Source organism: Dipodomys ordii, unplaced genomic scaffold (assembly GCF_000151885.1).
Source record: "Dipodomys ordii isolate 6190 unplaced genomic scaffold, Dord_2.0 Scaffold92, whole genome shotgun sequence".
NCBI classification, from domain to species: Eukaryota; Metazoa; Chordata; class Mammalia; order Rodentia; family Heteromyidae; genus Dipodomys; species Dipodomys ordii.
In genome coordinates, this window is record NW_012267308.1 from 4,013,504 (window position 1) to 4,024,769 (window position 11,266).

Consider the following 11,266-nt stretch of genomic DNA (forward strand, 5'->3'; position numbering starts at 1 on the left):
AAGGCAAGCGCTCTACCACTGAGCCACCTTCCCAGCCCGTCTATGAGACTCTTATCTCCAATAAACTACTCAGAAAATGCTGGAAGTGGTGCTATGGCTCAAGTGGTAGAGCACTTAGCCTTAGGCAAAAGAAGCTCAGGAACAGTGCCCAGGCCCAGAGCTCAAGCACCAGGACCAAAAAAAAAAAAAAAGCTAAAGAACAACACATAAGTTTAAGCCCCATGGGACTAAATAAATAAAGCTCGAATTTAGGGTAAAGCACTTTGGTAGCCATTAAAACCCAGCAGAAACAAATGTTCTAGTCTCAGGCCCTGTGAAGGAAATCACAGCGGCACCACGAAGAATTTGCAAAAACAAGAGACAGCAGACACCAGTCAGACAGCCCTCCAGGAGCCTCCGATATTGAGATGTTGACCTGTCTGGAAGGGGCCGTCAGAGGAGCCTGCTGCAGCCTCTCAGAGTGGGAGGAACAGAGGGAGTCTGGGCCAGAGGAATGGGACCTGAGATTTGGGATGAGGGGTGAGGGTGGGGGTGGGGAAGGTTGGTCGTCCACATACCCAGTGCCAGGGAGACGTGGTCACACATGCCCAGAAGTTGTCCAAAACAGACTGGCCCATCCACAGGAATACCCAGCTGCCACATGCTACAGAAAAGGCCACCTCGTTAACCCACATAGTGGCTAAACTGAACGCTGACAATTCATACCGGTCATCCTAGCTACTCAGGAGGCTGAGATTAGAGGATCAAGATTCGAAAGCAGCCTGGGCAAGAAAGTCTATGAGACTCATCTCTAATGAACCACCAAAAAGCCAGAAATGGTGCTGTGGTTCAAGTGGTAGAGCACCAGCCTTGAGTGAAAAAGAATGAAACAGCTCAGAGACAGCACCTATGCCATGACTTCAAGGCCCAGGACTGGCATAAAAGAGAACTGAGGAGGAGGAGGAGGAGGAGGAGGAGGAGGAGATAGTATTATACTATTTATATTTATGTAAGGCTGTACTTATAAGTATTTACATTGTAGGGAATTATAAGTTATCTAGAAAAAGATCTGAAGTCTATGGGAAGGTATGCCTAGGTGATAAGCAAACACAGCATCATTTTCTACCAGAGCATCCAAGGATATTGGTAACCATGGATTCTGGTTTCCATGGTGATGGGGGGTGTTGGTCCTGGACCCAATCTTCCATGGATACTGAAATGCTTACACTTCCAAACATGATGATAAGTAGCCATTCTAATGAACATCTGAACATTGCATCCCCACCTCCAGTGGGTCCTGGCCACTCCCTGGGACTCACAGACCTCCTCAACACCCCCAGAAAATGACAATACTTCATCCAACTGGTGCCTACGGGACCAACAGGCACAGCAGGAGTTCCATAGTGGTGGCTGTTGTGAATGTCCTTCCCCCACCCCAGTTCTGGGGGTGAAAGGAGGGACTTCTCAGGGGGACCCACTGCCCCTCGCCCCCTCGTACCGCTTAGTGGCCTGGTGAATGGATTCTTCATTGTGGGAAGCCACCATGAGGTGACAGGTGGGTCCGTGGCTGGCCACCTGGCTCAGCATCAGTTCCAGACAGCGGCTGTAACTGAGGGGAGGGGCTTGAGTTCAGCAAACCTGGTGGGAGAGGACCATCCCTTCCCCGTCCCCTCCCCAGGGACCACGCATGCCTGTCACACACAAGTCCAGCCCAGCCAGGTCCTACCTCCGACTGGTGGCCTCGTAGTCTGGCTGAGTGAGATCTCCTGTCCCTTGGAGCCGGGCCACGGCTCTTTCTTTCTCCAGATATGCCCCTCGCACCAACTTCACTCCAAAGGCCAGGCCGGCCCTGTGTGCGGCCTCAGCGTCCTGTGCCAGCCGCGCGTGTGTGTCCTGTTGTGCACAGGGGAGGAGGGGGTGGAGAGCAGGTTCCCGTGGATCAAGGTGCCGCGTTTCTTTCCCCTCCCCCGCCAGTCCCCCAGGGTGCACCCCCTTCACCTTCAGATAGGCCTGGTAAGTGTTCCACACCCAGGGCCCGCCTTCCTGAGGCTTGTTATAGCGCAGGGCCAGGGCGGACACGAGCAGGCACAGCGCCGGGTTGATGAAGGTATATTCAGCATCCACCAGGAGTCGCACGTGCTGAGCCTGGGCATACTGAAGAGGACAAACTGTGGTCCCCACCACGGGGCAGGGGGCAGTGTGGGGAAGGCAGAGGTGGAGGGGGTTGAGGCCTGGGTTCACAGCTTACCTGGGCTACCCGGTACAGGCGGGTTAGGGATGCCTGGAGGTGCTGGTTTTGCTCAGCATTGAGGCAGGACACCTGGAGGTTCTGGGGTGCGGGGGCAGCGGAGGAGATGAGGCGGGAAGGGGGGGGCAGGGAATAGTTAGTACTTCTGCATCCTTCTCAAACCTATGCTTCAGCTTCTCCACCATAAGTTTAGAAATGGTGAGAAGTCAAAAAAGTAACAAGCACGCTGGGTGCTGGAGGCTCACGCTTGTCATCCTAACTACACAGGAGGCTGAGATCTGAGGATCGTCATTCCAAGACAGCCGGGGCAGGCAAGTCTGGGAGACTCTTACCTCCAATGAGCCAGCAAAAAGCCAGAAGTGGCACTGTGGCTCAAGTGGCACTAGCATTGAACAACAACAACAAAAAAGCTTAGGAACAGTGAGTGCTCAGGGTCTGAGTTCAAACCCTAGGACTAGGAGGATTGCAGGTTTGAGGTCAGCAGGGGCTACACAGCAAGACCTGTCTAAAAGGGAGAGGACAGAGGAAAGGGCAGGAAAGGGGAAGGGAGTTGGGAGAGGAGGAGGGGAAAAGAGGAGAGTCAAGGAAAGCCAAGTGCCAGTGGTTCATGATTATTATCCTAGCTACTCAGGAGGCTGAGATCTGAGGATTGGGGAAGAGAGAGAGAGAGTCCATTGGTCTGAGGATTCACACACAGCAGCCTCCTGTCATGGCCCTTACCTGCCCAGAGTCCATGGCCTCAGCCAGCCTCTCGGGGCTCAGCTCTGAACAGGGCCCTGGCCTTTTGATCCACGAAGTTAGATCCTTCTGAAATGGGGCGTGTGTGCGCGGGTGACAGCAGTGAGGGAAATGCGGTGGGTGGCTGCATCCCGCCTGCCTCCCCGTCTCCCCAGTGCCTTACACAGAGCCGAGGGCTGGTGAGTGCTGTCACCTTCAGCTGCATGAGCCTGGGGCCGGGGCTGACCACTAGGTCTCGGGACAGGTCCACACACCGAAGCATGGCGTGGAGATTTGCCTCGTACCAGGTCTCGCTGCCCAGTCAGCATAGGTCAGGGTCTGGAGCCTGTGGACCCCCTCCCACCACCCTGCCCTCACCACCACCACCACCATCCCCCCACCCCCACCCCAAACTCACCCGGTCTTGGTGGCCGAATCTGGTTCCTCCTCGGTGGGCACTGCCAGCAGGGAGCGGAGGCCCAGGGCATGGAGCTGCTGCAGGCAGCCCCTGATCTCCTCCACTGACTCCCCAGCTACAAACTGCCCATAGATGGATGACCTCAGCAGGGCACCTGAGATCCGGGAACCCAGCAGCCGCTGAGCCCAGGACTGGAGCTGGGGACCAGGGAATGAAGGGTCAGAGCGAGGCCCTTGCCTTCTCCAGGCCAGGCCTTGAAGGGGGGGGGGAGTCGCCGCTCACCGCCAGTCCATGGGTGACCAGAGGGGGCCAGGCACAGAGCCTCAGCACCAGCAAAGCCCTTGCCAGCTCTGCAGTGCTCTTAAGACGGAAGGCCCCACCATCGAAACGCAGGGCCTGCCAGCCCCCAGCCGAGGGCTTGGCCTGGGAACAAAGGGCTCGTTGGGCTTGGAGCATTGGAGAATCCTGTGAAGCTGACACACTAGAAGAAGGGGCTTTGGAAACAAGGGATGCACCCCTGTCCCCAGCCCAACCAGGGGGTGCAGCTGTGACTGATTAACTGGGAAAACCTTTAGCATCACATACTCCTTGAGGTGGGCAGTTAATTATTAACAGGTGGGGACAGAGTTCAAATTAACGGTAACAGGAGAGGCAACCCCCCAGTGACAGCCCCCCAACAGTCACCTCAGTGCTTCCCAGCTGAGTGAGTGAGTTTCATGGGCACAAAGTTCAAAGTGGGTTGGTTTGGCGATTTGGACCAGCAACTTAGAATGTCTTGTTGCAATCTCTAGGGCTTACAAGGAGGAACAAGTATCTGGAGTGTTATTAAATATACTTGAAGAGACATATCAGGAAAGAGCATTCGCAATAGTCCCAAATGTAAACTGTGTAAATTTTTATCCATTGAGACTATTGAGATACATTGTCATACCACAATGTACGCATTCATTCAATGGAATATTAGATGGTAGTGAAAAATGAGTTGTGGATACACACAGCCAGGAGATCAAATCCGACATGGACCTTTTGGGTGAAAGAAGCTAGACAGGCAACAGATATACTGGTCCATAAGTGAAAAACAAGGAATGGCACACATCTGTCATCCTAGCTACTCAGGAGGTGGAGATTAGGAGGACCAACGTTGAAGCCAGCCTAGGCAAAAGGTTAGTGAGATCCTACATCAGTAAATTAGGCTTGGTGGCTCATCCCTGTAATCTCAGCTATGGGGAAGTATAGGTAGGAAGATTGAAATATCTGAGAGTTACAACAGGACTGGAGCATGTGTAGGTGATATAGTACCTGTGTTGCAGGTGTAAGGCCCTTGGTTCTCCCAAAAAAGAAAAGAGCAGGAAAATTATTATCATAAAAGACAGAGTCAGCCACACATACCTGACATTGTGGCTACTCAGGAGGCTGAGATCTGAAGATTGCATGCTTTTGCTTTTTTGTTGTTTGTTTTGCTCAAGGGTGGTGCTCTACCATTTGAACTACACCTCCACTTCTGACTTTTTGCTGGTTAATTGAAGAATCACAGATAGCATCTGCCCAGGCTAGCTTTGAATTGTGATCCTCAGATCTTAGCCTCCTGAGCAGCTAAGATGACCAGCGTGAGCTATAGGCTTGCGTCCTACCTTCTACATCTGCACAGCTGCTTGTCCTTTAACACTGGGGTCTTGTGGCTGCTTATAGACAGACAACACCCACTGACCCATATTAACCTCCAGCGCATAGAACTCTGCTTTGAGACCCAGAATATACAGATAGACATACAGTCCCTACCGTCCTGGGCTAGATCCAGTTTTCTCAAATGAGGCAGTACCGACCCCTGGTGGATGCTTTGTGCAAATGCTTGTGATGGTTCCATTGTCCCAACATGCTTCAGACTTAGAAATCAGGGGCTTAGGAAAATGAGGGTTTTAGACCAAATCCACAACTACCTGAAAATGTCCTGTCAAGAGTTTGTGTGTGTAGAAACAGTTCATCTTTACCTGACATTATTAATATAACACATCAAGGCGTGCATAAAAATTAGGGGTATGGTTTAAAATATATTGGTATTTTTTGAGTTAACATAAAATGGCATGTTTTCTCAGCTGTGTAAGAATAAATCCAAGGCACCGTAGACTCTGAACCCTAAAGGCATAATAGCAGTCCTTAGTAAGAGCAAGGTTTTCATTTCATAACCGTAGAATAATACATGAGTTTTGCTTATCAAGGAAATCATAAAATAGGCATTCTTTTTCATCTACAGCTTTTTGAGTATGTGTTCCCATGTGTGTCCTAGTCTATTCTAATTTTTTTTGTTTTTTTGGTCCGGTCATGGGGCTTGAACTCTGGGCCCGGACGCTGTCCCTCAGCTCTTCAGCTCAAGGCTAGTAGCACACTTGAGCCACAGCGCCACTTCTGGCTTTTTTCTTTTTGCTTATGTGGTGCTGAAGAATCGAACCCAGGGCCTCAGACATGCAAGGCGAGCGCTCTACCACTGAGCCACCTTCCCAGCCCCTATTCTAATGTTTTTGATATGATGGAAAAGAAAACAAGAGTAGGCCCAGGAGCTGGTGATTCACGTGTCATCCCAGCTACTCAGGAAGCTGAGATCTGAGGATGATGGTTCAAAGCCAACCTAGGTAAAAAGGGCTGTGAGACTTATTTCCAATGAATTGCCAAAGGCCAGAATTGAGCTGTGGCTTAAGCGGTAGAACACCACACATAAGTGAAAAAAATTAGGGGGCAGCATCTAGGCCCTATGTTCAAGCCCTAGCGTACGCGTGCACGCGCGCGCGCACACACACACACACACACACACACACAGAGCCGGAAGTGGAGTAATTGTGGCTTAAGAGGTAGAAATCAGCCTTGGACTGAAAAGCAATGTGTGAGCCCTAGGCCCTGAGTTCAAGTCCAGTGCCAGCCTAAAGCAAGCAAGCAAACAAGAATAGATGGGAGCTATATTGAAAACAAACGATACAATTTGTGGGTAGGGATGAGAGGGGGAAATGTAGGAGACAGAGCAAAAGGTGACATTTGTCTGAAAAGAAAGGTACTCATTACCTGACTTACAAAATGGTACACCACTTTTATAATAACAATAAAATATTGAAATCTCAAAATTGAGAAAAAGAATAGATGGGACAACACTAGTTCATAAATTCCATTTATTATTACTTGTTATTTCAGATGTTCTTGAATTCAAAATGAGCCAAGAGTTTGGTTTTGGTTGTGTGGCATTTTTAACTCAACCCCTCCTGCCCATGTCCTTTCCCATGTCCCAGCCCATGTCCCAGCTTGAGCTGGGCCCTGGTGGCTCACACCTGTCATCCTAGCTACTCAGGAGACTGAGATCTGAGGATCAGGGTTCAAAGCCAGCCTGGGTAGGAAAGTCCGTGAAACTTATCTCTAATAAACCACCAGAAAACTGGAAGTGGTGCTGTGGCTCAAGTGGCAAAACATTAGCCTTGAGCTGTAGAGCTGAGGGACAGCTCCCAGGCCCAGAGTTCAAGCCCCACAACCAATAAAAACAAAACAGAACAAAAAAAAGAAAGTTTGTTCCTCCCCCCACCACCCTGAAAAAAAAAACGAACTTCACAAGCTCAGTTGTGCAGCTGTGGGACCAGCCATCACACCAGATGTCCCCTGAGCTCAAAGGGCAGAGAATCCGACTCCACAGTGCCCACGTCTCCTGCCACCTGGTCATAGATCCCCCGTGGGTCTTCATACTTGTCTTCAGGCCAATGGAGGTTGTAAGGGCCCTGACAGGCAAGAAATGCAGTTAGAACTGTAAAGATCGACCCCCAGGTACTATCCTTACAGCTCTGACGGGAATACCTCTCCACTCATGGTATCAGCTTTGATCATTGTGGGGTGAGTCCTGATTCCATTAGATCCAAAGCAGTTTTCCCATCAAAATGGAAGACAGGGCTGGGAATGTGGCTTAGTGGTAGAGTGCTGGCCTAATACGAATGAAATCCTGGGTTCAATTCCTCAGTACCACATACACAAAAAATGAAAAAAGAAAAGAAAAAAAAACAAAGGAAGACAGCCAGGTGCTGGTGGCTCACACCTGTAATCCTCAGGAGACTGAGACCTGAGGATCATGATTCAGAGCCAGCCTGGACAGGAAAGTCCACAAGACTCATTTATCTCCAATTAATGAACCACCAGAAAACCAGAAGTGGAGCTGTGGCTTAAAGTGGTAGAGGGCTAGCCTTGAGCAAAAGAAGCTCAGGACAGTGCCCAGGCCTCAGGACCAATACAAAAAAATAAATAAATAAAAAAGGAAGAGAAAGTCCATGAATGTTTGTTCTGGCTAGGTGTGAGCTCTGTTCTCAGTCTAGGAAAAAACTAGTTGCTTAGCTCTGCCAAACTTAAAAGCAAATTAGCTCACAAGCCAATATGGCCTTCCGTATTCCTGCTTTTATACTACCTGACAGCTAAAGAATGAGTTGATATAAATTCAGAAAAATCAGAAAAGGATAATATTGACCTATAATTTTTTAAAATGCTGTGAAATTCAAATTACAAGGTGGGCATTGGTGGCTCATGCCTGTCATCCTAGCCACTCAGGAGGCTGAGAGCTGAGGATCTCTTGAGTTCAAGGCCCGGTACACACACACACACACACACACACAGAATTCAAATTTGAGTGTCCAAATATAAGATTTCATTGAAATCTGGCTTCATTGGTTCAGCATGCATCAGCTCTGTTTTTGTTGTTGTTGTTGTTTTTGCCGGTCCTGGGGCTTGAACTCTGCCTGGGTGCTGTCCCTGAGCCTCTTTGTACTCAAGGCTAGTGCTCTACCACTTGAGCCACAGCACCACTTTCAGCTTCTTCTGAGTAGTTTATTGGAGATAAAAGTCTCACAAACTTTCCTGCCCGGGCTATCTTGAAATCGTGATCCTCAGATCTCAGCCTCCTGAGTGCCTGGAATCAGCTCTGTTTTTTCACCCTCAAGAAGCAGTGCTGACGAGTTTTGAGGGAGACCCTAATGTCCCACAAAACTCAAATCGTGACTGGCTCCATGCAGAAACAAAGCAGACGCCATCCATGCTTCTTAGAGCCCGTGCAGTCTAGCACCATGGACAGCGATCCCCATTCTTTCTTTGATGTGAGGAGTTAAGATCTGAGTACCGGGCAGGGGTTGTGCTTTGTTAAGAGGGAATTTCATAGCTCAGAGATGACAGAGAGCATTAGCCAAGACCAACACAGAATGCCAGGCATTCCAGCTGAGCATGGTGGCACAAGCCTGTACCTCCAGCTACGCGGGAGGTGGTGATAGAAGGATCCCAGTTTGAGGCCTGCCTGTGCAAAATTATCCAGGTGCTATGGCTCACACCTGTCATCCTAGCTGCTCAGGAGGATGAGATCTGAGGATGGCAGTTCAAAGCCAGCCTGGGAAGGAAAGCTTGTGAGACTCTTATCTCCAATGACCCATCAAAAAGGCCAAAAGTGGAGCTGTGGCTCAAGTGGTAAGAACACAAGAACTCAGTGCTCAGGTCCTGAGGTCAAAGCCCAGGACCACACCCACCAGTCCCTCCCCTCCCCCCTCCTCTCTCCTCCCCCTCCCCCCTCCCCCCGCTGCAAAATAAAACGGCTAGGTCCTAGATCCAGGCCACCATGCCTGGCTCTGGAACTGCCTTCTTTAGGCTGCTGTATTAAGGTCGGGCCTTTCTGTCACAGGAGCTTTCTCTAACTAATAAAGCAGCAGAAGGTGAGTTTCCAGCCTAGATGGGCTGATGACACAAATCTCACCACATGGACTTCATCGTAGAGGCGTCCCCAGGTCCCAGGAGGGTGGTAAGCTCCTCCCACATCGTCATACAGGTGTCCAGAAAAGACCACGCCCTCATCTTCAACACCTGCGGAGGCTGGAATTGGCACGGAAGGAAGAATGATCAAGGCCCTGCGGAGGGGCAGCTCCAAACCAGGAGAGTCACGACTCACCTCGGGGGTAAGACGTCTCCTCCAGTGTGGGGGGAAGCCGGGGGCCAAGGTCTCTCATGGGATGGTAGTACGGCTCTATTTGCATGGTGCTGACCTGCCGCAAATACAATACAACAAAGAAAGCCAGGGGTCAGCGGCTCACGCCTGTCATCCTGGCTACTCAGGAGGCTGAAATCTGAGGATCGTGGTTCAAGGCCAGCCTGGGCAGGAAAGTCTGTGAGACTCTTATCTCCAATGAACCACCAGAAAGCCAAAAGTGGCACTGTGGCTCAAGTGGCAGAGCATTAGCACAAAATCTCAGGAACAGTGCCCACACCCTGAGTTCAAGCCCAGTTTTCACGCGCGCGTGCACGCGTGCACGCGCGCACACACACCAAGCAAGCCAAAATACAAAACATACATCCATGAAAAGCCAGTGAGTAGTCAGTATAACTTGTGGAGGAGATGGGGAAAAACCAGTTGTTTAAGGATACAGGTGGACCTGTTGCAACAATGAGAAGTACAAGTTGTCATGTCCAAAACGAGCTTTACAATGTCGGTGGGGGGGGGGGGAAGGGGGGGGAGAAGGAGAAGGATTGGGATTGGGGGGAAGGGGGGAGGCTGGGAAGGGATGTGAAGGGTAAACAAAGGAGGAGGCTGCAATGCTTGGTAAGAAATCTACGCATTATCCTGCCCATGTAATTGTAACCCCTCTGTACAGTATGTTCACAAATAAATAAAATTAAATTTAAAAAAAAGCCAGTGAGTAAACTGAAGACAATGGATATGTGTGTGTATTTGTGTGTGTGTGTGTGTGTGTGTGTCTGAAAGAGAGAGAGAGGGAGAGGAGAGAGAGAGAGAGAGAGAAAGTACTAAGGCTTGAACTTGGCCTCAAGCTCTCACTTGGCTTTTTTTTTTTTGTCCAAGACTGGTGCTCTACCACTTGAATCACAGCTCCACTTCTAGCTTTTTTGGTGGTTCATGAGAGTCTCAAACTTTTCTGCCCTAGATTGGCCTCAAACCCTGATCCTCAGATCTCAGCCTCCTGGAGGCACTTGGATTACAGGCGTGAGCCACCACACCCAGCTAGTGTATGTGGTTTTGTCACTCTCCGACCACAGGGCTGCCCCACCCATACTCACCGTGGAACTCTGAGTGTCGCGGTCTCCGGTCCCCTGGCTGTCATATTCATTCCTGACTCTGTCCTCCTCCGACCTTCCAGGACAGAGGTGTGAATGGCAGTTGGGGTGCCGGCCCTCTGCTATCCATCACCCCGTTTCCTCCTCTCAGAGCTTTTATAGAAAACACCTCCTTACCCTGTTTCTGTCTTCTCTGAGATGCCTGCAAGGGGTAGGGAGAAAGGTTCCAGAGACTTCCATTCGTCCTAGGCCTCTCCCTAATGCAACCACCCCAAGCCCCCCTCAGCCCTGAATGTCTCCTCACCCTCTGCCAGACGCCTCAGCCTCCTCCGCCAGAGGAACCCCCCAACACAGGAGGCATTAGAAAGGAGCAGAAGACCCCCAACTGCAAACAGCACCGGCAGCAGCGGCAGTCCAGGTGGTCCTGAGCAGGGGCGGGGAGGGGGGGGAGACATCCTTCAGGGAGTCAAGGAAATTCCACTCTAGACCTTGTGCAGGACTCTCTGAGAATGTTTGTCCCTGCCTTAGCAAAACCTTCCTCTACCACCAGGCACCCGTGGCTCATGCCTGTAATTCTGGCTGCTCAGGTGGCTGAGATCTGAAGACCCAGGTTTGAAGCTGGCCCAGGCAGGAAAGTCTGTAAATCTCTGATCTCTAATTAAAGAGCAAAAAAAGCCAGAGAGAATTAGAGGCATTATAATCCTAGCTACTCAGAAGGCTGAGATCTGAGGATCTTGGTTCAAAGCCAGCCTGGGCAAGAAAGTCTATGAGACTCTCATCTCCAATTAACCACCAAAAAACCAGATGTGGTGCTGTGGCTCAAGTGTTAGCCTTTAGCTGAAGAG

General features: G+C 50.4%; 2 protein-coding genes across 2 annotated transcripts in view; both read right to left on the reverse strand.

Moving 5' to 3' along the window:
- The window catches only part of Prodh2 (proline dehydrogenase (oxidase) 2), a 5,207-nt gene extending 1,324 nt beyond the window's left edge, over positions 1 to 3,883 (reverse strand). The window contains exons 1-9 of the mRNA XM_013026248.1: positions 3,645 to 3,883; positions 3,363 to 3,559; positions 3,129 to 3,258; positions 2,948 to 3,034; positions 2,228 to 2,308; positions 1,978 to 2,133; positions 1,706 to 1,872; positions 1,478 to 1,588; positions 558 to 643 (exon numbers count right to left, since the gene is read on the reverse strand). Coding sequence (XP_012881702.1) covers positions 558 to 643; positions 1,478 to 1,588; positions 1,706 to 1,872; positions 1,978 to 2,133; positions 2,228 to 2,308; positions 2,948 to 3,034; positions 3,129 to 3,258; positions 3,363 to 3,559; positions 3,645 to 3,818 — 1,189 coding nt within the window. The 5' untranslated portion in view covers positions 3,819 to 3,883. The remainder of the gene's footprint in view (positions 1 to 557; positions 644 to 1,477; positions 1,589 to 1,705; positions 1,873 to 1,977; positions 2,134 to 2,227; positions 2,309 to 2,947; positions 3,035 to 3,128; positions 3,259 to 3,362; positions 3,560 to 3,644) is intronic.
- Positions 3,884 to 6,873: 2,990 nt separating this feature from the next.
- The window catches only part of Nphs1 (nephrosis 1, congenital, Finnish type (nephrin)), a 21,479-nt gene continuing 17,086 nt past the window's right edge, over positions 6,874 to 11,266 (reverse strand). The window contains exons 23-29 of the mRNA XM_013026284.1: positions 10,988 to 11,019; positions 10,726 to 10,866; positions 10,599 to 10,623; positions 10,425 to 10,497; positions 9,304 to 9,397; positions 9,112 to 9,227; positions 6,874 to 7,111 (exon numbers count right to left, since the gene is read on the reverse strand). Coding sequence (XP_012881738.1) covers positions 6,980 to 7,111; positions 9,112 to 9,227; positions 9,304 to 9,397; positions 10,425 to 10,497; positions 10,599 to 10,623; positions 10,726 to 10,866; positions 10,988 to 11,019 — 613 coding nt within the window. The 3' untranslated portion in view covers positions 6,874 to 6,979. The remainder of the gene's footprint in view (positions 7,112 to 9,111; positions 9,228 to 9,303; positions 9,398 to 10,424; positions 10,498 to 10,598; positions 10,624 to 10,725; positions 10,867 to 10,987; positions 11,020 to 11,266) is intronic.